This window comes from Microtus oregoni, unplaced genomic scaffold (assembly GCF_018167655.1).
Source record: "Microtus oregoni isolate MIOR12 unplaced genomic scaffold, Mior012 000031F_ref0000149, whole genome shotgun sequence".
Lineage (NCBI taxonomy): Eukaryota > Metazoa > Chordata > Mammalia > Rodentia > Cricetidae > Microtus > Microtus oregoni.
In genome coordinates this window covers 24,012,966-24,039,616 of record NW_024543090.1, presented here as the reverse complement: position 1 = coordinate 24,039,616, position 26,651 = coordinate 24,012,966, and the positions used below count along the sequence as shown (strand labels likewise).

General features: G+C 40.2%; 1 protein-coding gene across 1 annotated transcript; it reads left to right on the top strand.

The window, feature by feature from the left end:
• Slc30a4 (solute carrier family 30 member 4) lies at window positions 1–26,651 on the top strand. Its single transcript, XM_041678878.1, has 7 exons — window positions 1–703; window positions 8,076–8,222; window positions 18,298–18,451; window positions 19,737–19,941; window positions 20,886–20,991; window positions 21,852–21,986; window positions 22,631–26,651. The coding sequence occupies exons 1-7, from the start codon at window positions 313–315 to the stop codon at window positions 22,783–22,785; spliced, it is 1,293 nt and encodes a 430-aa protein (XP_041534812.1). The 5' UTR covers window positions 1–312; the 3' UTR covers window positions 22,786–26,651.

The window sequence follows — 26,651 nt, the reverse complement described above, 5'->3', positions numbered from 1 at the left end:
CTGTCAGACCCCGAGGCCGGCCTCCCCGAGCGGCGCGAGGCGGGCGGGCGAGCGCAGCGGCTGGAGCTCGGCCTCGATCCCGGTCCGGGACACAGCAGCGCCAGCCGTCTGGGAGGGGGATGTGCGGTGGTGGCGGCGGCGGCCCGGGGTAGCTGAGCGCCGCGGGATCCCCGAGCCACCCCGGAGCTGGCGCGCGGTCGGGGCGCGGCGGGCGGAGCGGGTCTAGTTCTCCTCATGATGGGCAGGGACGCGCGGAGCTGCCCTGAGGAGCCCGAGCGCCGGTGAAGGCGGAGCCGCCGGCCCTCCGCGGCCATGGCCGGCCCCGGCGCGTGGAAGCGCCTTAAATCCCTGCTCAGGAAGGACGACGCGCCGCTCTTCTTAAATGACACCAGCGCCTTTGACTTCTCGGACGAGGTGAGCGACGAGGGGCTTTCGCGCTTTAATAAACTTCGAGTCGTGGTGGCCGACGATGACTCGGAAGCCCAGGACAGGCCTGTGAACGGGGCGCACCCGGCCCTCCAGGCCGACGATGACTCCTTATTGGACCAGGACTTACCTTTGACCAACAGTCAGCTGAGTTTGAAGATGGACCCCTGTGACAACTGCAGCAAGCGGCGCGAGCTGCTCAAGCAGAGGAAGGTGAAGACCAGGCTGACCATTGCCGCCGTCCTCTACTTGCTGTTCATGATCGGAGAGCTCGTGGGTGAGTGCTGTCGCCGCCACCCTGGCCCTTGACTTTGTCCAGCTGGTAGCTACGCCTAACTTGAGGTGGGAACTTTGTTTTCAGGAAGCGAGTTAGGTGTGGAGAGACCTGTGCAGGGCTTGAACTGGCCACCCGATTCCAAAGTGCGGTTCCCTGGGCGTCCACAGAGAGCTTGCGGGGATATCTTGTAACAGGAGTGTGCCGTCTCCTTCCTGTAGGGTTTAGAATCAAACTTGATTGTGTATCGTGTAACTTCGCTTTTTACAGATTCTGATAGGACACCGGGTTGCTCTCGGAACATCTAAAATGACTCTAACATTGCTTAGAATCCGAATTGTGTACGATTAAGGGGCATTGCTGAAGACCATCTGTTTTCCCACATGGGGGTTCTGAAAGGGTTAACTTAGAAGGCCAACTTATTGGGGAATGGCAGAGCCATCTACAATACTACACTTTCTACAGTTGGCTTGTTTGATCGTTTTATATATATATCATTTACTTTATATAACCAAAGGCTTTACAGAATTCAATCCTGCCAACTAACTGGAAGTTTATTATTATAAGGACAATCTAAGTGAGCTCGAGGGCTCCTCCACAGTTGCGAGAGCTTGTTTTCCTTCTCATTTTTTGATTATTTCAGATAATAATTTCTCACTCTCGGGTTGGTAGTTTAGACCTTATTTTTGCTACTCCATTAGTTTACAGTCACCCTTCATATCCAATGTGGATTGGTTCCAGGAGTCCCCTCTACAAACCTGAATCTCGGGATGCCCCATCCAAAGGCACCTTATGTAAAGGTCCCTTGCATAAATGAAGCAGCCTGTTATTTGCATATGACCTACATAGGCACCCTTCTGTACTTTAAGTTATTCGGAAATTACTTCGACTACAAAATACCATTGTTCTGTATTGTTTAGAGAGCAAGTCTATGCATGGTGAGTCCTGAGGCATGGTGTTTTTCAGATGTTTTCCATCCATGGTTGGTGGGATCCACGGATGGAGTACTTGCATAAAGAGGGGACTGATGAACAACTTCTTAATGACAGATTAGGAAGTGACATTAGCGAGGGAGATGGCTCTCTCCTGGTGTCTCTTACAGTGAACTATGACAGCACGAGACCTGGCAACCCAGATTTCCAATGCTTGGGTGGAAGCTGTGTGTAGCAAATCATGTTTGTCCCCTACCTCATGCCATACCATGCTTCCTCAGAGTGAGCTCACCTATGATGATCCTCTTTCTTTCCTCAGGCCTGCCTTCCTCCTGCCCTTATGCTTTTCATATGAGTTGATCCCCCAATGTTTTTCAAACTTTTGTTGACTTCACTGCAATAAGAAATACACTGTAATAAGAAGCATTACACATGCAAACATAGGTACTTGCCTTAGGTGTGTGCCTATCCACAGATCTGAGCATAAATATGTGCCAGGCAAACACAAATCTTATAGGTTATATTCTAATGTCATCACTTATCTCTCATCGAAGTCCATGGCCCACTACCCGGCTAGATGTGGCTCATCACCCACCTTCCAGCTTTTTCAAGCCGGTTTACTTCTTTTCCATTACATGTGTGTATGGGGAGGATGAGCGTGTGCACATGACTGAGTGCGGGTGCCTAGAGGCAGCAGATCCCTGGAGCTGAGTTACAGGTGGCTGTGAACTCCCCCATGTGGGTGCTGGGAACAGAAACAAGAGTAGCAAGTGAGCTAACCACTGAGCTGCCTCTCCAGCCTCTGACCTCAGCTTTTATATCCCTGCCTTTCCCAGATCATCCCTTGGCTAGCTGTTAGTCGTCTCTCATTTCAAAAGACACCTCTGTAAGCCTCGTGTTTGACTGTCTGGAATAAACCTGTCGTTTTCCCACTTTTACTGTATTTACATGCCTTTTATTTTGCTGATGTATAAGCCGACTGCCTAATACCTCAAACAGTGAACGATACAAAGCAGACATAGTAAATGAACTTTTTTTGAATTTTTAATTACAGTTTTAATTTCTCCCATATTGTATACTGTTTATAATGAATGTTATTCATTATACACACCCATTCTTTCTCACTGGGAACCTTCTTCCCAACACGGGTCCCACTTTCATGTCATTTTAGGGTCTGTGATGCCCTCAATGATTTGTGAGCACTGGAGAAAAGTTACTTCGGAAGCATGGGCAGATGATCAGTGAGAACCCCGTGGAGAGAAGTGGCACCCTCTTCCCCCAGAAACCATTAGCTGTCAGTAGTCCCTCGGGGAGAGGTGAAACCATGAATTCCTTTCTCTTCCAGATAAAATATTGACAGGCCCAATCTTGTCGCAGTCTTGTTAAGGAATCATGGTGGCACCAAGTCCATAAGCACCGCAGCTGTGCCATATGCAGAAGGCATCTCCCCATCCTCCAGCTCTGAGCTCTTCCTTCCCTTCCTCCACGTGTTCCCTAAGCCTCAGAGGAGGCGATATAGATCTTCCATTTAGGGCTAAACACTCTGAATTATTTTTTTATGTTAGAGAATTCCAAATGTGTGAACTGTTAATGCAGAAATGGTAAGTTGTAGTCAGAGCATGATCTCATGACTTCAGCAGATGAAGTTCCAGGACTTTCTCAAACTCGTGCAACTAAAATATCTTCAGACTTAGTGGTTTTTGAAGCTGATACTGAGTATTTGAAGTTAGTCATGTTAATCATAATTTTCTCCCTTAAAATTACTCTAGATGTGACTTCTCTTAAGTAAAAATTAACATTTAATTGTCCTGACTTCTCTCTTCTAGAGTCTCTTATTTGGTTAATACTTTGCAAAAGCTACATACTTTCCGATCTGAAACCCAAATATAGAAGAACCTTTTGTCAGTAATACAGAAATGATAGGAACCATAGTGCTCAGAATGTTATCTAGACTTAGATCTAGTGGAGTGCTTATTAAAATATGCCCAGAGAACTTAGAAATAAATCATTTATGTGGGAAGTATGAGCCAATAAAAAATTACGTAAAGATTTGAAAGAAGGGACTTGATTTTGAATCTAGGTTTGCCTCTGACTTGCTCAAGACATTACAAGGGGTCCCTTCTTTTCTCCCTTCTGTTCAGCAGATCCTTTCTGGGTACCTACATGTTAGTTTGCATGTACTGTCCTACATGTTCTGGCTCTGTGATAGAAAGCAAGACTGTTATTATCTTAAGTTCTTGACCTAACATAGGAGACAAATATTAAATAGCCAAGTGATTAAATTGTAAATTCAGGTATTAAGTTCTATGAAGAAAAAAATAGACATATTACCTAGTGGGATATAGTTTGGCTTGATAGGAACATTTAAAACCAACAACAAAAAGGATATTAGGAATCATCCAAGCAAGGAAAACAGCATGTGCAAAGGTCCCAAAACTTTCAGTTCTTTTAAGAAACTGAACGACTAGTGTAACTGGAGTGTAGTAGGCATGAAGGAGGGAGGCAGGAGGACCAGATAAACAAGTCCTGATAGACCACATCGAATGAGTGCAGTTTCTGTTCTAAGTACCATTGGAAGCCAGTGAAGGGCTTTACGTAGGAGGGTGACTTTTTACATGATCACCGCGGATGTTCTATGAAGAAAGGAATGGGGGTGCAAAAATGGGAGTGGACTTAGAGAGCTCCTGGTTAGAAACAAACCTGAGCAGATACAGAAAACTGCACAGCTGGAAACAGAGTCTCGAGGGAAGGTAGACAGAACTGACTGATCTGGACGTGGGGGTTGAGGAGAGAGCAGGTCCCGAATGATCCTGAGTTTCTCACTTACCAGTTGGATATGTGGGAAACATCATTTATGAAGTGGAAAGAGGGTGCAGAGCAAAACCAGGACATGGACTCAATGACTGTTTAAACATGTTCATTTTCATACTTCTGCAGACAAGGAGAAATGTCTGGTGGGCTATTAAATACAAACCTGTGCTCCAGAAGACAGGCCAGCACAGTAGATGTTGTCCCCAGAATAGACAGAATTACCTGAGAGCCCATGTCTTGAGGACTTCCAACTTTAGAAAGGTAATCAGGCAAACAGATGTCCCAAAATCCAAGGAAATAAACTACATCAGTCCCCCTCCCTTACTGTTCATATCACTATCTATCGTTTTAATTGATTACAACAGCCATAGCCAAAGTTATGAAATGGAAAGTTCAAGAACTAAATCACCCATGTTTTAAATTGTTCACTGTTGTAGGTACTAAGATGGAATCTTAGAGTCCTGCTCCATCCTGCCCTGGATGTGAATCATCCCTTTGTCTAATGTATCCACTTGTAGCTTTTATTATGGTGTATTCTTGCAGCTGTCCTATCTTATTATTAGTTATTCTATTAGTTTCTTACTGTCCCTAACTAATAATTTAAACTTTATCATACATATACAAAGGATTGTATGTGTATGAAAAATGTATGTACAGTATTTTGTACTAGACAAGATTCCAGGTGTCCAGTGACAGTCTTGGAATACATGCCTCAGGGTAGGATGAGGAGGACTATAGTGTTTCAAAGAGGAAATAAGAGATTTTCTTAGAGGAAAAAAACTAAGATATCCTGTTGTAAGGAGGTTACTTGTTTGTTCCCGACTGCTCAGCCCCAAAATAATCACAAGGAAAACCATATTATTACAATACTGTTTGACCAATAGCTTAAGCATATTTCTGGCTACCTCATATCTTAAATTAACCCATCTCCATTAATCTTTGTATTGCCACGTGACTGTGGCTTACCCGGTAAAGTTCCAGAAGCTGTCTCTGGTGGGGCTACATGGCTTCTTACTCTGCCGTCTTTCTCCCAACATTCAGTATAGTTTTCCTCGCCTAGTTCAACTCTGCCCTATCAACAGGCCAAGGCAGTTTCTTTATTCACCAATGGTATTCACAGCAAACAGAAGGGAATCCCACATCAGTAACCTTTGAACTTGGTAACAGAAAGTCAGTATTTTACCTGTTTTTATTGCAACTAAAAACACATAAAGACATATACATTTAACTTTTAGATAAAGAACTGGTATATTTAATTTTGCCCTGTCTTAAAGTATATCTTTAACTGAACTAAAGGGATTTGGCTTGTTGGGGAAGGGATAGATCCACACAGATGGGAAAATCTAAAGATGAGAAAAATAGCAAAACTCTTGTAAACTGGAAAAGAAACAGAGTTAACTGGCTTAGTACACTCAACACCAGCGGAGGACCAACCCAGGTTACACTGCAGTAATGTGTCACAAGCTTTGTTGTACATCACAGTCACAAAGAGAACTTGTTAAAACCCAAAGTACTGATCCCACCCTCAGAAGTTCTAATAAGAGAGGCTTGGGATAGGGCAGAGCATGAATGAATGTATGTACTCTGAGACAGTCTTGCTACCGTATAGCCCTGGCTGGTCTGGAACTCACTATGTACACCAGGCTAGCTTCACATTCACTGAGATACACTTGCCTCTTATCTCCTGAATGCTGCTATTAAAGGTTTGCTCCACTATGTCTGACCAGCATTTGCATTTTTTTGTTTGTTTGTTTGAGACAGGATTTTTCTGTGTCACAGTCCTCACTGTCCTAGAACTAGCTCTTGTAGACCAGGCTGGCCTCGAATTCCCAAGTGCTGGGATTAAAGGTGTGTGCCACCACTGCCTGACCAGCATTTGCTTTTATTGGAACCCAGGGAATCCCGATGCTGCCCCTACAGGACCCAATATAAGACTACTGCACTAGAGCATCCTAAATAGGCCAGACTGGACCATGTCAGATGCCTCAAAGCATGTATGTATAAAGAAGGCTAAAATAAGGAAAGCTAATGAAAAACCTGTTTTAAAAACCAGTTATAATCATATAATTAGTATGCTGAGATAAGATCCTGTATCTGGAAAAGAAGAGGTTGTTCTGCAAAAGAAATTCAGGGTAAGCCGGGCGGTGGTGGCGCACTCCTTTAATCCCAGCACTCGGGAGGCAGAGGCAGATGGATCTCTGTGAGTTCGAGGCCAGCCTAGTCTACAAGAGCTAGTTCCAGGACAGGCTCCAAAGCTACAGAGAAGCCCTGTCTCGAAAAAAAACAAAACAAAAAGAAAAAAAAGAAATTCAGGGTAAAGGAGGAAAAAACTGTTGAACAATAAAAGCCTAAAAGGAACTTAAAAACAAACAAAACTCCAAAAACTCATACAAAATTTAGAAAATGAGGGACAGGCATGGTGGTGCAGTGCTTGGGAGGCAGAGGCAGGCAGATCTCTGAGTTGAAGGCCACCTTGATCTATATAGTGAGTTCCAGGTCAGCCAGGGATACATAGTAAGACCCTGTCTCCAAAAAGGAAAATGAGTCATTATTCTACTCTCCAATAACAGAATAAAATCAATAGGCGAGAAAAGAAAGAGTATGTATGTTAATATACATGCATACATACATTCAGCACTTGTGTGGTTGTCCCCCACTTGTCCATGGGAATGTGTTCCAAGATTCCTAGTAGATGCCTGGAATCCTGGAATCACAAATTTCAAACCCTAATGTATATTGTCTTATGTTGCCATAACTGAATACTACAAATTAGGTAATTTATAAAGCAGAAAAGTTTATTCAGAATACTTGTGTTTCTGAAGACTAGGAGATTTAAAATCTAGAGGCCACATTTGTTGTGTTTTTTTTTTCATAGTCTCAAAGCAGTATTGAGTCACATGGTAAGGAAGATGTTCCTCATTCAGATCTCTTCTTGCAATAAAAGAAAGGCCACAGTCCTATTAAACTGAGGCCTTCCGCTTAGGGCCTCTCTTAACATTACCTCCCAATGATCAGTGTTGATTTCCAACATCTCAATACCTTGTAACAGAGATGAAGCACCCATATGAGTTGTGGAGACATGCACGCTCTTAACAAGCACACACCATACTATTCCTATGCCATTGGTTACAACATATTTTCTAAATACTATTTTTTTGTTCCTCTCTTCAGGGATTGTTATCTGTATTCAAAAACATAAGCTAAGCTAATGTTTACCCTTTGTGTGGAACTCATACTCACTGTATGGAATTCTTCAATGTCATTTTATGTTCAGCTCTTTCTGAATGTTTTCCTGAATACTGTTGCAGTATTCAGATACTGTAGTTATTAACTCACTATAACCATAGAATTACTAAGTTGAGCAAAACTTGTCACCCCTCTTTTGTATGCAAAGACACCATTTTATATAAGGTACTTGAACACACACAGATTTTGATACCCACAGGGGTTTCTGGAACCATCCCCATATAAATGGAAAGATGACATATATACTATTTTGCATAAAATTTTAGAATACTTTGATTCAGTTGTATCAGGATAGAAATTTAGCTCACAGTTATGTTTTGTAGGATGTGCATTTCAAGTTTGATTGCTTACATTTTTTAAGTTAATCTTCCTTCCCTTTCTCCCAGGTGGATACATCGCAAATAGCCTAGCAATTATGACAGATGCTCTTCATATGCTAACCGACCTTAGTGCCATCATACTCACTTTGCTTGCTTTGTGGCTGTCCTCAAAGTCACCAACCAGAAGATTCACCTTTGGATTTCATCGCCTAGGTATGTAACATAAGTTTCTTTTGGCTTATGCTATTGTAATGTAAAGCTACAATGAACTATGACTCCAATTAACTGAAATCTTTAAGATGATAGTAGATTTGAGCAAAGCAAATGAAAATAAATAATGAGACTTATTCACAAAACTGTCTCCATGGAACATCCCACTCAGGCCTCCCTACACAGTACAGGATTATGCGGTTAGCTACTCATGTCTCCGTGTCTAAAGATGCCAGCATAAGGAGGCTTAGTTCCAGTTTATTGAACCTAGCAGAACCATCTGGGTAACTCTCTAATAAGCATTTGCTGCTGCTTTGTATTTTAAGAATTGCAACTGAAGCCATATTTTAAGCATTTTCATCATATATACAAAATATGGTATGTAACTGACCTTGCATTATATCAATGTAATTTTGCAAATATATTCATAATATTTAATTTAGAAGGGTTTAAATCTGTATTTTAATTATTACCTACATAGCTCTGGTTCTTACTATTGCTGAGGTTTTAAACTTGTTACTTACTCAGAAACTACATAAAATAACTGTACTATTATATGAAGGACCATATCAATGGGTATTTGCATAGAAGCCCCCAAATTAAGGTTTTTCTGCTTTGAAAAGCTCAGCGCTTGATAATTCACATTAAAGAATTGAGATTAAAAATAACATTCTTTGGCTTTTTTGGATAAAGAACTAAACACTGGCTATTGTATTGAGATTCTTCATAAGGAAACAAAATATAGGACTGGAGTTATTAGAAATTAGCACTGTATCAATGAACCAGATCAGTTGTTTTCTGATAGTAGTAAACATCAATATGATTTAATGTAGTTGATTTTTTTAACTCTTTGCTCTTTGGGGGTCCCACCACCCAGCTCCCAAATAATTACATGGAGATTTATTCTTTCTTATGAATGCCCCGTCTTAGCTTAGCTTATTTCTAGCCAGCTTTTTTTAACTTAAATTATTTCGTCTACCTTTTGCCTCTGGGTTTTTACCTTTCTCTATTTCTCTATATCTGTTCTTGCCTTTTTACTCCATATCTTCCTGTGTGGCTTAGTGGCTAGCCCCCAGTGTCCTCTTTTCTCTTTTTCTCCTTTTTATTCTCTCTGCCTGGCAGTCCCACCTATCCCCCTCCTGGCTAGCTATTGGCCTTTCAGCTCTTTATTAGAACAGTTAGGTCTAATAACTTCACAGAGTTAAACAAACACAACATAAGAGACTGCAACATATCTTTGCATCATCAACAAGTATTCCACAGCATAAACAAATGTAGCACATCTTTAACTAATACTCTACAGCAGTTTAATTGTAGTTGTCATCTTAGTTCTGTGGTGTAGATGTTTTCTACTATTAGAGATCACATTTTCTGGAGCTGGAGAGGTCTCTGTTAAGAGCACATACTGCTCTTTTTAAATTTTATTTTATTTATTTTAAATAAAAGTTGTGGGCCATCATATGGATACTGGGAATTGAACCCAGGTCCTCTGAAAGAGCGGCCAGATCTCTTCATTGCTGTGCTATTGCTCCAAACCTACCTTGCTAAGATTCAGTTCCCAACTAACAGCTGCTTGTAACTTCAGCCCCACGGTGGTCAGCTGCCTCTGATCTTAGCAGTCCTCTGCACTCATACATATAACCATGTACAGACACACACAATTACGGTCTGTTGATTATAGCCTTTTTTTTTTTTTGATTTTTCAAGACAAGGTTTCTTTGTGTAGTCCTAGACTGTCCTGTAACTTGCTTTGTAGAGCAGGCTGGCCTTTAACTCAGAGATTTGCCTGCCTCTGCTTCCTGAGTGCTGGGATTAAAGGCATGGGTTACCACTGCCCAGCTGATTATAACCTTTTAATTGGTATTTTCAAACACCCATGAGAAGAAGCATAGAAACCAATAGCTTTGTTCAAATCTTGGCTGTCTCACTTCCTACCAGGCTGACCTTAGGCAAGTTCCGCAACATCTGTGTGCCTCCATTTTCTATTTGTAAAGGATGCTAATGATAGTGTCTCCCACATAGAGTTATTAAGGGCAATAAGTGCCTCACTTTTTAGACCGCACTTAGGACAGTGCCCAGCACTTAAAGGAATCACCATTCTTCATTTAGTCAGCTTCATTTCTTCTCTGAAAAAATTAGAATGAATTCAAGGCTGCTGTGTAGCGTGTATGCATGTGTGCAGAAAAGCCAGTAAAGCTCTTTGGAATATCCAGTCTTGAAAATGTTTGGCTAATTTTTAATCATAATTTGTTAAGAATCTACATTCTGTGATAAGACAGAATTTGTGCTTCTTTGTAGAAAAGAAATGCTGAGGACCAGTGGGAATGGGTGGGAGAGCTGTTACCCTCTTCTCTTGGAGCTGTCACCACAGTCTCTTACAGTGCCACAGTTTTCCTCTTCCTTCGTGTAAAGCTGTGGACGGTGTGAAATCATTCTGGGTTTTCTTTATGTACAGTGAGTTACAGCAGCAGGTTTATGTGGAGAGAGAGAGGGAGGACCAAAGCCTTGTTTCTAAATGTCTGGATTTATTTAATGTGAGCATGTCTCTTTACTCTAAGCTAATAAAACTCAGGATTTAATGAAACCACAACGCTGAAAGAAATCTCAAATCCTCAGGAGGAAAAAGATTCTCTTCCAAGGGGGCCATTCTGAAGACTGTTGTCCCCATCTACCTGCTTCCTTTCCGGCTCTCTATGAATTACCTTAGGGATTGTCCTTGTTTATATGGCCTTTCCTCCAACTCTTCAGGGATTGCACTGATATGAAGACTGTACTAAGCAGAGCTGTTTGAGTAGGGGGGCAGGAAGAGTTTGTACATGATATGATCGCTTAAGTCCTCAGCCAATATCAATGGCAAGATGATAGGACAGGTATTGTTCAAAATGTTTGCTGAGCAGAGATCACGGTCAGAGCCAGGCAGATGTGTCTTGAGAAGCATTTGGCTACAGCACTAATTCTATATAGTTTGTTGTTTTATCCCCTGATGCTAGAGGAATAGAAATAATTCAATTAAAAATTTCCTTTGTACAAGCATCCAAAAAAAAAGCCCTTTACCTAGTTGTGATTCATTTTTAGCAGCTTCCTCCTACCTATGACAAAATCCATGCCTTTTATTATTCACATCTTACTGCATTTTTAATCACATCCTATGAACTCTTAGAGGAAAAGAACTAGCAAGTTCTAGAACTTGCTAGAAATGAGAATTTAAATTGAGGCATAAGAAAGACATGAATGAAGTGGTCAACATTGGTACTGTAGGTGTGGTATGCAGAGTGATAAACTTATTGTAAGCTGTGTGGCCAGAGACCAACCCAAAACAAGAAAGAGACATCTGGAGTGAGTCATAGTCTAATTGAACTTTTCCTTTTCTCTGGGAAGTTACTTAACCTGTCTTTGTATCTTAGTTAGAGTTTCTATTTCTATGAAGAAACACCATGGACACAGCAACTATTATAAAGGTAAAACATTTAATTGGGTTGGTTTACATTTTCAGAAGTTTTGTCCATTGTCATCATGGTGTGACATGGTGGTGTGCAGGCAGACATGGTCCTGGAGAAGTAGCCAAGTGTCCTACATCTTGACTTGCAGGCAACAGGAAGAGGTCTGAGACACTGAGTTTGATTTGAGCATTTATGAGACCTCAAAGCCTTCCTCTAACAAAGCCACACCTAATAGTGCCATTCCCCTTGGGGACTATTTTCTTTCAAACCACCACATTCCACTCCCTGCCCCCAAAGGCTTGTAGCCATATCATAACACAAAAAGGCCTTCAGATCAACTTCAAAAGCCCCCAAAGTATATCACAGTCTCAACCATGTTTTAAAGTCCAAAGTTTAAAGTCTTTTTTTTCTTAACTATAATCCCCTATAAAATCAAAATCAAAAAACAGTTCCCATTTAATGGCACAGGATATACATTACCATTCCAAAACATGGGGAAGGGAGCATAGTGAGGAAATATTGGATCAAAGCAAGACTGAAACCAGCTGGGCAAACTCTAGATGATGTGGGATTCCCCTCTTTATGCTGTAAATATCATTGGTTAATAAAGGAACTGCTTTGGGCCTATAGCAGAGCTATAGGGGAACAGAGCTAGGCGGGGAAAACTAACTGGATGCTGGGAGGAGGAAGGCAGCATCAGAGAGAAGCCACATAACCCCACCAGAGACAGACACCGAACTTTAGCTGGTAAGCCACAGCCATGTGGAGGTACACAGATTAATAGAAATGGGTTAAATTAATATGTGAGAGTTAGCCAATAAGAAGCTAGAGCTAGCTAATGGGCCAAGCAGTGATTTAATTAATACAGTTTCTGTGTGATTATTTCGAGGCTAAACGGCCAGGAACTACCTAGTGGTGTCCTCCAACATCCAGACTCTACATCTCCTTGTCAAAATGCTCTTCAGATCTCCAATTCCTTTCAGCTTTGTTGTCTGCAACATACTTCTTTCTCTCGAGTTGGTTCTATTTCCTGTTAGCAGCTCTTCTCTAACATCTTGAGGCCTCCAAGACAGTCCAACTTCAATTTCACAGCTTCACACAATGACTTCTCTGGGCCTCCAGTTCAGTGACACCCCTGACAGATGCTTGGCCTCGGTGGCTTTCTTTAGTCACAGTTAGGTTTTATAACCCTTTCTTTAGTCCTTGACTCTAAGGTCAGAACCATACGGCCAAAGCTACAAAGTTCTGCTTGCTGGAGCTGGAGCATGGCCCCCATGTTCAATTACATCTTCACCAGCTTTCTGTTTTTCACCTCCACTGCCTAAGCTTAACTGTCCTGAAACTGGATCTGTAGACTAGGCTGTCCTCAAACTCAGAGATCTGCCTGCCTCTGCTTCTCGCTAGTGCTGGAATTAAAGGTGTGTGCCACTACTGCCAGGCTCTAAGCTTTTCTTTAATTCCTTTTCACAAGTTGGAAGCTTAGCTGGGTGGGATCCTTCCCTGAGGTCACCACTCCCTTTATTCCATTTCTTAATCAGTTTATCTCCTTGAACACAGAATTTAGCTCTATTCTACTTTCTCCTCAAATATTTTTTCCTTGTTTAGCCTGCTCCTTTTCATTATATATCTTATTTAGAGTTAACACTAGTAACAACAGAATCTATACTAGGCTCTTTTGAGATTTCCTCTGCCAGTGGAATTAATCCAAAATTCTTCACTTTAGCCTCAGACAAACTTTTCGAATAAGGGCAAAAAAGCAGCCACATTCTTCATCAAAGTATCACAAGAATGATTTCTAGGCAGCATACTAAAGTTATTCTCCTCTGAAATCTCTTGAGCCAGCCCTCACAGTAATCACACACAGCACCACAGTCTTCTGTGCTACTACTGGTATGGTCCATTAAGCAGCACTTAAAGTGTTCAACTGTTTTTTTAATCCACAGTCCCGAAGTCCATATTCCCTCAAACAAAAGTATGGTCAGGCCCATCACAGCAGTACCCCAGTCCCTGGTCCCAACTTCTGTCTTAGGGTTTCTGTTGCTGTGGAGAGACACCATGACCATGGAAACTTTTATAAAAGGAAATCACGTACAGTTTCAGAGGTTTAGTTCATTATCTTCATGGTGTGACTTGGTGGTGTGCAGGCAGACATGGTGCTGGAGAAGTAGCTCAGTGTCCTACATCTTGACTTGCAGGCAACAGGAAGTAGTCTGAGACACTAGGTGTGTCTTAAGCATATATGAGACCTCAAAACCTACCTCTGCAGTGACACATTTCCTCCAGCAAAGCTGCTCCCACTCCAGTAAAGCTACACCTCCTAATAGTGACACTCCCTTTGGGGGATCATTTTCTTTCAAACCACTGCAATATGCATCTTGTCACTTTAAATAAAAAAAGATTTTTAAGCAGTAATTATCTCTATTCCTGGTATTTTTCCAAACCTTGATTTATCCATAGTAAGAGAGCCTTTTTGTTTAATCGGAATAATCAATAATATTATTTGATTAGCATTTTAAGTCAGATAATATAATCTGTGTTTTGTACTTCTTGATTATAAACCATCAGATTTTCCTTAGTATAATTTTAATGTTTGTGGCTTAAAAATTTTTAATTTAAAACATTACCAAAAAGAATAAAATGAAAAAAATACCCTAAACCCCTGATTCATTCCACTTCTCAGATACATGCTTTCTATCTCTGTCTGTCTTGTAATCATTAATTTCCCCGATTTTTGTTTCTCTTGTTATCTACTTTTCTTTTAAAATGGATAAGTAGGTGGCTGTTATCTACACTGTGTATATAATATTTAACCTTTTAAGTATTATAAGTAGATATCTGGTATCCTCACTGTGTATATAATGCTTACCCCTTATAATACTAAATCTATCCCTTCCTGGATGTACATTGAACATATCTTCATGTGTGTTTTACAATGCAAAGCCTTCTAGATACCTTTGTATGCCTGTACTTTCCTACTTGTAAAATTGCTAGATCAAGAAATATATGCATTTTAAGTTTTAATTAGCTTTATAATTGGCTTTCAAAAACAGTAAAACCTTATACCAAAGTAGGTCCTCTGAATGTGGGTGACAGTTGTATGTCTGGGACAGACTGTGGGGCCACTGGCAGTGGGACCAGGATTTGTCACTACTGTTTGAGCTGACTTTTTGGACCCTATTCTCTTTGGATGAATACCTTCCTCAGCCTAGATAGTGGAAGGGGCCTTGGTCCTATCTCAAAGTGATGTGCTAGACTTTGTTGACACCCATGGGAAGCCTTAGCCTCTCTGAGGAGTGGATGGGGTGTGGGAGGGAAAAGTGAAGGAAGTGGGAGGAGGGGAGGGAGTAGGAACTGGTATTGGTATGCAAAATGAGAAAAGGTTGTTTTTAAAAAAATTAATTAATTAGGTTATATACCCAACAACAGTATTGCTGGGTCTTAAGGTAGATTGTTTCCTAATTTTCTGAGAAATCACCACACTGACATCCAAAGGGGCTGTACTGGCTTGCACTCCCACCAGCAATGCAGCAGTGTTCCCTTTACCCCACAACCTCTGAAGCATAAGTTGTCATCAGTGTTTTTGATCTTTACTATTCTGATAGGTGTAAAATGGAATCTGAGTTGTTTTGATTTGCATTTCTCTGATGACTGTGTTGAGGGAGCTGCAGGCTGCATTCCTGCTGCCAGCTCCCGGGTGCCTGGCTAGCTTATGCCCTGAAATAACAACACACAAATTGTATTCTTTTAAACACTGCTTGGCCCATTATATCTAGCCTCTTCTCGGCTAACTCTCGCACCTAGACTGTAGTAATAGGAACGGCGGGGCTGCATCCCCAGAACCCCGGCCACCTGGCTAGCTTATGCCCCGAAATAACAACACACAAATTGTATTCATTTAAATACTGCTTGGCCCATTAGCTCTAGCCCTTACTGGCTAATTCTGATATCCCGATCAACCTATCTCTAATAAACTTGTGTAGCACAGGTCTTACCGGGAAGGATTCTAGCCTATGTCCATCCTGGGTTGGAGCTTCATCGCGTGTGCCTCAGAGAGCAGAGCTCTCGCCTCTGTCCGGGAGAGGGGAACATGGCGTCTCTCTGAGCTCACTTCCTCTTCCTCCCAGCATTCTGTTCTGTTTACTCCTCCCACCTATGTTTTAACCTATCAGGGCCAAGCAGTTTCTTTATTGCTTAACCAATGAAATCAACAGATTGATATATGACACTCCCACATCACTGGACTAGCCCATTTCTAATAATGTGTGTAGCACCCCAAGGTGCGCTTACCTGGAAGATTCTAGCCTACCTCCATCCTGGATTAGAGCTTCATCGTGTCTGCCCCAGGGAGGAGAGCTATCGAGTCTGAGCTCACTTCCTCTTCCTCCCAGCATTCTGTTCTGTTTACTCCACCCACCTACGTTCTAACGTATCAGGGCCAAGCAGTTTCTTTATTAATTAACCAATGACCTTCCTCCATCAACTAAGGATGTTGAGATTTCCTTAAGTGTCTTTTAGCCATTTGAGATTCATCTGTTGAAAGTTCCCTGTTTAGGTCTGTACCCTATTTTTTTTATTGGACTATTCTTTTGATGACCAATTTCTTGAGTTCTTTGTATATTTTAGAGATCATCCCTCTGTCCAATGCGGGGTTGGTGAAGATATTTTCCCATTCTGTAGGCTGCTGTTTTATCTTGTTGACCATGTCCTTTGCTTTATAGAAGCTTCTCAGTTTCAGGAGGTCCTATTTATTAATTGTTTCTCTCAGTGTCTGTGCAACTGGGATTATATTTAGGAAGCTGTTTCCTGTGCCAATGCGTCCAAGTGTGCTTCCCACTTTCTCTTCTATGAGGTTCAGTGTGGTTGGTTTTTTGTTGAAGTCTTTGATCCATTTGGATTTGAGTTTTGTGCATGGCAATAGGTATGGATCTATTTTCATTCTTCTACATGTTGATATCCAGTTATGCCAGCACCATTTGTTGAATATGCTTTCTTTTTTTCTATTTTGCTCAATCATACCACAAGGACATGTGCTCAACTATGTTCACATCAGCATTATTTGTAATAGCCAGAACCTGGAAACAACCTAGATGCCCCTCAACTGAAGAGGCATCTTTTCTTTTTCTGGTTTTTTGAGACAGGGTTTCTCTGTAGTTTTGGAGCCTGTCCTGGAACTAGCTCCTGTAGACCAGGCTGGCCTCGAACTCACAGAGATCCACCTGCCTCTACCTCCTGAGTGCTGGGATTAAAGGCGTGCGCCACTACCACCAAGCTGACATCTTGAAATTTGCAGGCAGATGGATGGATCTAGGAAAAAAACCTATTAGGTGAGGTAACCCAGACCCAGAAAGACAAATATTATATGTATTCACTCCTAAGTGACTTTTAGACATTAAACAAAGGAAAACCACCCTGCAGGCCACAACGCCAGAAAAACTAGACAATAGAGAGGACCCTAAGAGAGACATACATGGATCTACATAGGAAGGTGAAAAGGACAAGATCTCCTGAGTAAATTGGGAGGTCACAGGAGTGGGTAGAATGGGAGAGGGGATAAAGGGAGGGAAATGGAGAAAAATGTAAAGCTCAATAAAAATAATAAAATATTTTATTAGTTAACTAAAAAACAAATACATGCAATAATGTAAATAAAGAAATCAAATAATAAAAAGCTAACCATTTGATATTTACATTAATATTCTTGCTAACTTTAGAAATTATCAGACTTAAATTTATTTGCCAACTTAACAAGGATATAAGAATTTTGAGGGGCTGGAGAGATTGCTAAGTGATTAAAAGCACTGGCTGCTTCTCTTCCAGAGAACCCAGAACCCAAGCGCCCACATGACACCCACAGCTGTCTATAGCTCCAGTCACAGGCTCCTATGTTCTCTTCTGTCCTCCGAGGGCACCAAACATACACATGACACACAGACGTCCATGCAGGCCAAACACCCATACAAAGTAATAAAATACAATTTTCTTTTATTACATTTGTTATTGAGAATTTTTCCATTTCTTTCTATGACAGATTACTCTTTAGTTTCTTACTTCTTTTTAAAAATTCTTTTTCTTACCCAATCTTTTCTTTTAAGTTATTTATTTTGTTGCTGTGCTGTTGAAACCAGCTCTCCTATATCGCAGGCTGGCCACAGACTCAGTATGTAGCTGGGGATAATGACCTTGAGTTCCCCATCCATTGACCTTACCTCATGAGTAATGGGATTACAGATGCACCAGCAGACCTGAATGAAGCCAGAAGTTGGCCCAGGGCTGTGTGCGTGCCGAGCTACCTCACATGCCTCTTGTTATGCTGTTAAGTTGTCTGTGGTCACATTTCCATTATTTTTCTAGTCTACGGCCATACCACCCCGAACGCGCCTCATCTCATCTGATCTATTATTTTTCTGTTTCAGTTTTACCTTGTGAATAGCCTGTAAATATGCATAATTTGATAAATAAATAGAGGATGGAGATGAATTAGTTAAGGGTCTAGACAATTCAAGTTGTGAAATACTTAAGAAAAATGTTTTATGACAAAAATAAGATAGTGTTGTAAGTAAAAAACTGAGCAGTGTTTAGTTGGTAAGCAATGTAACAGCTGTGCTGAAGATACATGTGTTTTCCATCTTCCCTTCTAGAGGTTTTGTCAGCTATGATCAGTGTGATGTTGGTGTATGTACTTATGGGATTCCTCTTATATGAAGCTGTGCAGAGAACAATCCATATGAACTATGAGATAAACGGTGACATCATGCTCATCACCGCAGCTGTTGGAGTTGCAGTTAATGTCATGTAAGCACAGTGTTTTCTCACATGTTGTAAGCGAAAAGACGATTGCATATGCATGCATTCAGACATAAAATAGTTTCATATTCAAAATATAGTACATCAGTTTTATTTGGAGCGTGCTAAACTCATTAACTTGCCCATGTGTTTAACACTAAGGAATTTAATTATAGCCAAGTATGTTGTTTAATATTTAATAATCTTACATTAGCTACATTTTAAGTTTTTTGCATATATTTTATTTGTGTACACATGCTATTGTGCACACATAGAGGTCAGAGGACAACTTATAGGAGACATTTCTCTCTTTTGACCATGTAGGTTACAGGAATCAAGGTCAGGCTGTCAAACTTAGTAGCAAGCACATTTACCTGCTGAGCCATATCACCAGCCTGTTAGCTTTTAGAATCAATTTTCTTCCTCAAAACTACTGAAATATGTTATATACTTAATCATTTAGAGCAGAAGTTAGCAGACTTTCTTTAGAGAATAGATGGGGTTATAGGCAGAGCTTAGTGATAGGGCCCTCCCTAGCATGCATGAGGCTCTGGGTTGATTCCCACACTTCTAAAACAACAAGAAGCCTCGTTGGTGAGTCTTTGAGAGCTACACGTGTAAAGCAATGGAACCCTGATGTTAACAAAGGCAGCCATGTTCACTGTGTGAATACATATGTCTGTATTCTAATAGAACTTCATCTTTAAAAAACATAGCCAAATATGGTCTAGTGGCCTCAGTTTAAAAATCACTGTCTCGTGGCTTCTATTCAAATTTAGAATAAAGATCAGAAGTCCCTACAACCACCTTTTAAAATAAAACCCTGTGCAGCCCCCCATTTGCCTTAGCACTTCTTACTTTCCTTATTTTGGCCACAATGCCATATTTTTCTCAAATGCATGGAGTGCAGTTTCATTTTAAGCCTTTGCCTGCTCTTCCTAGAATACGCATCCACCATCTGCTCCTGACTTCTGTAAGTCTCTGCTCAAAGGATTCTGAGAGAGCTCTTCTGTGCCACCCCACCCACCTACCCCATCACCTGGCCCCTCATCTTCCATACTTGTACAAAGCTGTATACATTCCAAAGCATTTCACATTAACTGGCTGTGTGCTTGCACTTCTGAGGTCCCATGCAGATCATAAGCTCCATGAACCTACAACAAATTTTCTGTGTAGCAGTTGCTTTCATCCTTCTTAAATGACTGTTCTGCATTGCTCCATTACTGTCTGAGTAGTAATAGATGTTCTCTCAATAATTTCAGAGAAATAATATGTTTTCTTTCATTTTTAACAGAATGGGGTTTCTGTTGAACCAGTCCGGTCACCACCATTCCCACTCCCATTCCCACTCCCTGCCTTCAAATTCTCCGACCATGGTATCTAGTGGACACAGCCATGGGCAGGACAGCTTGGCAGTGAGAGCTGCATTTGTACATGCCCTGGGTGATTTGGTACAGAGTGTTGGTGTGCTTATAGCTGCATACATCATAAGATTCAAGGTAAAATGGTGTGCTTTCTACTTCAAACGTGTCTAATGCTTAGTTTAAAAGCTAGTCCTTTATCAATGTACTGGACACTAATGCCTTTTTATTTATTTTTCACTGGTGTCAGATTAGTTGGCTATCGGTATAGTTACTTACTGTCAGTAGCACAATAATGTCACCTTACTAGCTGATTTACCCGTAGTGGGCTTAGATAACACCTTCACTGTAAAGCTCGCTGTTAACCCTTGTCACCAAACCACTGCATGAGCTGTGCGCTGAGGTTCTCATCTTTGCAGCAACTCTAAATTTTAATTCTGTTCTCTCCAGTGAGTTTTTCAGTCCAGATGGCTGATACAGTTCTTTCCAGCTTCAGTATGTTATGCTTCTGAGTTCAGAATTCAGAGAAGGCACAGAGGAGAATAGACAGAATAACCAGACTTCCAGAAAAGGCATGCGAAGCAAACCATTTGAAAAATCTTAAGAGTGAGGATGTTTCTCAGTTAGTGTCCAAGTTTTACAAGTATTTTCCACTTTCCTGAAAGAGGACATCAATTTGTTATCTCGTGCCAAATAATCAGATGAAAATATAGTATATTCTTTTATAAGAGAGAGTTGTCTTATCTCTTTTCTATTTATTTGTTTGGAGAAGGCTGTTAAACAAATTTGATAACTTTCAGACCTCCCTTTATAATTTCAGAATTTTTATGATTTTAATCATACTTCGTTAATACTTTAAAAGTTACATTTGTAAAATCATAAGGTATGCTTTCACATCTGCATTCTTTCTGGTTGCCTAATAAAAGATGGTTTTGAATTGATTGATACCACCTATTAAAAAAAAAGTATTTTCCAATCCTGTTAAAGAAAGATAAAGAACGGGGCTGTGTGCCTTGCTTACTTTATAGTGTTTAATGTCAGTCTCTGTTTAATCACACAACCTTCATCTGTTTGCCTTTTAGCCAGAATACAAGATTGCTGATCCCATCTGTACATATATATTTTCATTACTTGTGGCTTTCACAACGTTTCGCATCATATGGGACACAGTAGTGATAATACTGGAAGGTAAGCACTCATTAGTGTCCCACTGTGGATTTACCCCTCCCTACTGGAGATCCAGCTAGGAGATTGCTCTGGATAGGAGCCATGTCTGGTGTTTTACTGATATACTCTCTTGTACATAGCAAACAAGAAGCAGTGCAGTCCCTGGGCCATGCACTTGACCCTTTCAGGGTAAAGCAGACAGTTGAGTGAATTGACATTTACAAACAAAAAAAAGTATGTAAACATTGTATACATGACATTCAGTGTCATGCTACTAATAAACTGTAAAGCTAGGACAAAGTGCAGCTTCTGATTCTTAATGCAGTTATACCTTGTGGTTTATTTAATTCCTTCATGTTATTTAATTTGTGACTTTGTTATATTTTTTGACATTCTTGTCTTACTGAAAGCATGTCTAAGCATGAAGAGAAAAGTTCTCAGCAATAATTTATCATTATTAACTGTTCCTAAGCTGGGCATAGTAGCACATGTCTGTAATCCCAGCACTCAGGACTCAGAGGAAAGTAGATCTCTGTGAGTTCAAGGTCAAGCTGATCTACTTAGGAGAAGTCCAGGCCAGCCAGGGTTTCATGGTGAAACCTTGTTAAAAAGATTTTTTTCTAAGCTAACTTATTAAGGTTGAGCTAAATATTGTAAACTGATTGCTACTCCACTTTGGTGAGAATTAACATTTTTAAAGTATGTATTGATTCTTGTATATTTCCTATATTTTTATAAGAATGTCTGTAATTTATTTTAAAGTGTAAACAAAGCTTCAAATTCATTGGAATTAAATTTGGCAAAACCATTTGTTTTCTTTAAATGTAATATAAGATTTCCTACCAAAGTAAACTTACAAATTATATGTTCCAAACTAATAGGTGTACCAAGCCACTTGAATGTAGATTATATCAAAGAGTCGCTGATGAAAATAGAAGATGTCTATTCTGTGGAAGACTTGAATATCTGGTCTCTCACTTCGGGGAAATCCACTGCCATAGTTCACATGCAGCTAAGTATGTTGCTGATGGGATTCAAAGGTGTCTGATTTTGGAACCAAATCTAAGTTTGTCATGTGTCTGAAGACTTCTGATACAAAGACTTAGTGGAGAGTGAGGCTCTTTAAAAGATGAATTGCAGGTCCAAAGGCTGGGAAGATAGCTCGGGGTAGAGCACTTGTGAGGCCCTGTTTTCAGTTCCCAGAACTCCAAATAAAGAAATAGTAGCATTTATTTTTTTGTAATTCTTTGAGAGAAGATATTACAAATTGATATCTACCTGCATTTTAAAGGTATTACATACTTTTGCTATGCCATCTTTTATACAATAAAAACCACACTCTTGTTTAAATCATTTCAGAGACTGATGGCTTTTTAAAATCAAAATAATATATGCATTTGGTTCTTTCTTAAGGATCATAAGGTCCTTAAACAAGAGGCTTGTATTCAGCATTCTCTCTATTGAGCATGGAAAGACTGAGATCGTGGGAAGCCATTCTGGGCTATGTATGACTTCTACAGCAGAAGAGAAGGGCTTAAGAGAGGGGGCATCAGACTGATGAGCGTATGGTTGCAGTGTACTGTTGTTTCTTCTCTGAATCTTGCTTACTAATAATATAGCAGTGTACAATAGATAATGTGATATTTTCTTGATATTGCAGTTCCTGGAAGTTCATCTAAGTGGGAAGAAGTACAGTCCAAAGCTAAGCATTTATTACTGAACACATTTGGCATGTATAAATGCACTATTCAGCTCCAGAGCTACAGACAAGAAATGAACAGAACTTGTGCAAATTGTCAGAGTTCCAGTACCTGATTCTATGTACTTGGGGTCTACAGCCTTATTTATCCTACAGTCACAGACTTGAGAGCAATAAACGTATACTAATGGAGTCCCTGACAGCTGTGTACATGTCAAGCTCCGGTCTCACAAGAACAGTCCCTCCCATCTGACTGATAATTGCATGATTTTCGGGTGAAGTTTCCAAAGTACTGTTTACAGAGTAAGCTGTAGCTCTGCAGATACCTCATAGAAGACCGTTCAAGACCGTACTTCACTCATTTGACAAAATACCCAAGATGCACAGGAAGACTCAGAATTCAGTATTTTCATCTAAAACTACTTTTTACAGGCCTGTCGTATGAAGTGAGTGCTAGCAAACTCAGTGTTGAATTATTTGGGATTTTTGTGTCTGTGTAATTTTGGCATCTAGTTTCTGGAATTGTGTTCTCTTTTTATAAAAATCAGCCCTCAACAGATTTCAGAAAGTAATAATACCCAGAAAATGGAATAAGCATGTATTCCTAAGTGTTTCAGAACTGTTTTATTTCACAAATAACTCTTGATATTTGTTAGAGTCATAATTTATAAGCAAATTTTCCAGATCTTACTGGGTTTTGAATCTCAATGTTTTGATTATTTGTAATCGTACCAGAAATATTCACATAATGTGGTCACTATCATTGAATTATTTAGGAAATTTTTAATATAGCTCTGAATAACAGACATTAGATTTAACCTTAAATCACCTTACCATATGATGATCTAAACCAGAGGGGCAAGCGGTGGGGTGTGAAGGTTTGCGTTTCTGTCTTCCCTACAAATCACTCTGTGCTTTATGTAGAATTGTCTTACGAATAGTAAGAGACAAAGCTCCTCTTTAAAGAACTGCCAGCATTGTTAGTAATCGTTTGCTTGGTACCCTGTTCTCATGTACACCAGGTCATCTGTATGCATCTTTCAGTGACCAATAGAGTTCCTGAGTTTATTAATGCCCACCATGCAGAGTACCCTGTTACTCCAGAGAGAATTTCTGTTTTATGATATGGGTTAGGGGGTTCTCTGTGCATTACAGAAAGCCCCAAATACAATCTTGAAGTTTTATAATAGTGCCATAGTATAAAAATACAGAGGGGCTGGGTGGAGAAAGTACTCTGAGAAAACAGAAATGAAAGGGTTTTGTTTTTATTCTTGTTTTTTTTTTTCTTGTCATGTATGTACGTGCACAAAAATAAACTGAAATAAGGATGGATATTAAAGCTATGTCTAGGGAAGAAGCATAAATATTTCCAAGCTTAAGGGAACATGATTGGCAGAAGTTTGTTAAAGAGATAGTCATGAATATTCATATTTCATTTCCAGCAGTTGTTTTGAGACAATCTCTTTCCAGCATAGACACTTCATATGGTCCTTGGCTCGTCAGAGAATCAGAGTAGAGTAACAGTGTCTCAAACAAGTTGTGAATTGAAATCCTAGAAACCCAAATGATGTGTAAATGAAGAGTGAGAAATAGGTATTATCTTCTTACTTCAGACTTTCCCTACGTGTAAAACTAAAATAAGGAAATCCGGATTTACCCATTGGAAATTGATAGTATCAAAAAATAGCTGTTGTTACCTAATAAAACCCAGTAGTATTTGCTGAATTCAAAGTTTGCTTTGAAAAAAAAGAGGAAAGTTAACTTTGTTGAATTTTTATTGTGAGTCCATTTATAAATGTTTAAATTTCAAAATTTTAGACAATAAACTAAATAAAACGGTGATAACCATATGAATAAGTAGCAGGCATTTAAGTGGCTGCCTGGGCATGAGTGGCCTTTAGGTATCTAGGAAAGAAAGGGAAAATGTACATTTTGTACTTAACATTTATCATACCATGAGTTTCTTATAGGCATCCTTTATCACAATGTGGGCATATCTAGATTTTCATAGTGACTTGTTCCTTAAGTTATTTGATAAGACAGCCTAAAAATCTATTTGAATATTGAAAGGGGTTGTTTTTTAAAAATACAGAAACACTGAAAACTTGGGAATCTTAACTATCCTGTTCTACTTAAGGTGGGGTGTGCCTGAAGTTTCTGTGCTTTATTGTTGCAGCAAGAGCTAGACCTTGTACTTTACTGCTTCCACATGATGGAGAACTGGTAGATTTTACTTTTTAATTTGTCAGTACCCGCAGAGGAGGACATTACCTCAGCAGTTACTCCAGGGACTACACAGCTGTGGGGTTTGGGCTGTCCTTCACTGCTGAGCTGTGGAAGCTCTTTGCTCTGTGAAACGAGGGTCTGAATTGGAGAGATGTGGTGCTGGTTTTGCACTGGGAAGCATCACAACATAAAAACTTGGCAGTTCTCCACTGCAATACATCTACCGAATATTTGCAGATAATCAGTTACTGTAGACATTAACCTGTGTTTCACAACGCTGGCCCCCTACCGTCTTTTGTTTTACTAATTTTACTATTACAATTTACTGTTGTCTGACTAATGATCTTGTTGCCTTAACAAGATTAGCGAGAATGCAGTGAATAAGACATACTTGATTGTGATTCTTACATACAGCTGTATTGTTTCCATGGCTGCAGGTCCTGATGTGGGCAGAGATCTTCATAGCTCCCATCAACACTGTTTGCTGGATCACTGGATTTCTTAGTTTACTGTATTTCTTTTCAGTTTGGGGTTGGGGCTTTATTTCTCTCTAAAATGTTTCCTAATTATGAATTCTTTAGCCCAGGAGGTTCACCTGTCAGTATTTGTCTTTAGGTGATCCTTCCCAGAATGGACACAGGCAAGATCATGTAGATACACTGTTTCTCTCTCGTTTTTCAGAGAGAGCTTTCCAGGTGAGAAAGGTTTTATAACAGCATATCATCCCCTGCCTAGATTTCTGCACGCTGAACTTAATAGAGCATATGAAACAGAAATAGACTGAGCACCACTGGGAAGGACTTTGGGTTTCTCAAAATGCCAGTCAGTACTCTTGGAGATTTTGACTCTGAAGCACGCAGTTCAGCTGCATTTGGCTTTATGTATTTATGATCCTTGGTTCATCATCATAAGATGCTTTTACGGAATCTGAACCCTTTTCAGGTACAGTTTTGGGCAGTTTTGCTGTTGACCACCTTGTGTATAGCCAGAGTTACAGAATTTGTCCCTACATACGGGATGAGTTCATCTGGTCTTAGACATCTCGCTGGATACTGTGCTGAGGGAAGCAAGTCTGACCTCCAGGTGTCGCCTAACGACAGAGCATCATTGCACACTCTAGCTCCAGGGCTGTCGGATGGGTCCTGCAGGCCGGCCTTTCAGATTTGATTTGGCAGTTAGATACATTGTGATATTAGTGGGCGCTGCAGACTGGAAAGAAGAAACGGGATTCCTCAGTGTTACAGGGTCTCCGTTTATCAAGCCAGTCACTGAGTTCTTGGTTTCAAAAGGTTTGTGGGGAACCAACAGTCATTATCTGGTTTTTGTTAAGATTGGTAAATGTTTTTGGAGACTGTGACAGCTAAATCCATGACAGTGTCAATTTAAGTAGTGCCATCAACAATATTCTAGAATAAATGCAGCACAAAGCTGAAATGTGCCAGTCTGTCCCTTTTCTACCTAGAAGAGACCTTGTATTTGGAAAGTGTCTGCCTCTCTAAATATGTGACTAAATAAGCCATATCACGGTTTAAGAAATTGTATATACTTTCCTGTACACCCCTCCAAAAACCAAGTATTTTGCATATGATTGATTTTAGAAAGATTTTGAAGTTGGGGTTTATCTGTGTAATGAAGATCAGGTTCTTTGTATATGTACTGTATTTGCCATTTTCAAATGAAATTTCCTATATGATTATTAAATAAAGTGTTGTTTTGCCTTGTGGTTTATTAAAAACGAGATGTACAGTGCCCTAAA

Bases quoted from the DNA above. Each gene is read 5' to 3' on its own strand.
- Slc30a4 (XM_041678878.1), top strand. From the start codon at position 313: ATGGCCGGCCCCGGCGCGTGGAAGCGCCTTAAATCCCTGCTCAGGAAG. The intron at 8,223-18,297 runs GTATGTAACATA...CTTCCCTTCTAG, and splicing joins CTTTGGATTTCATCGCCTAG to AGGTTTTGTCAGCTATGATC. The intron at 19,942-20,885 runs GTAAAATGGTGT...TTTGCCTTTTAG, and splicing joins CATACATCATAAGATTCAAG to CCAGAATACAAGATTGCTGA.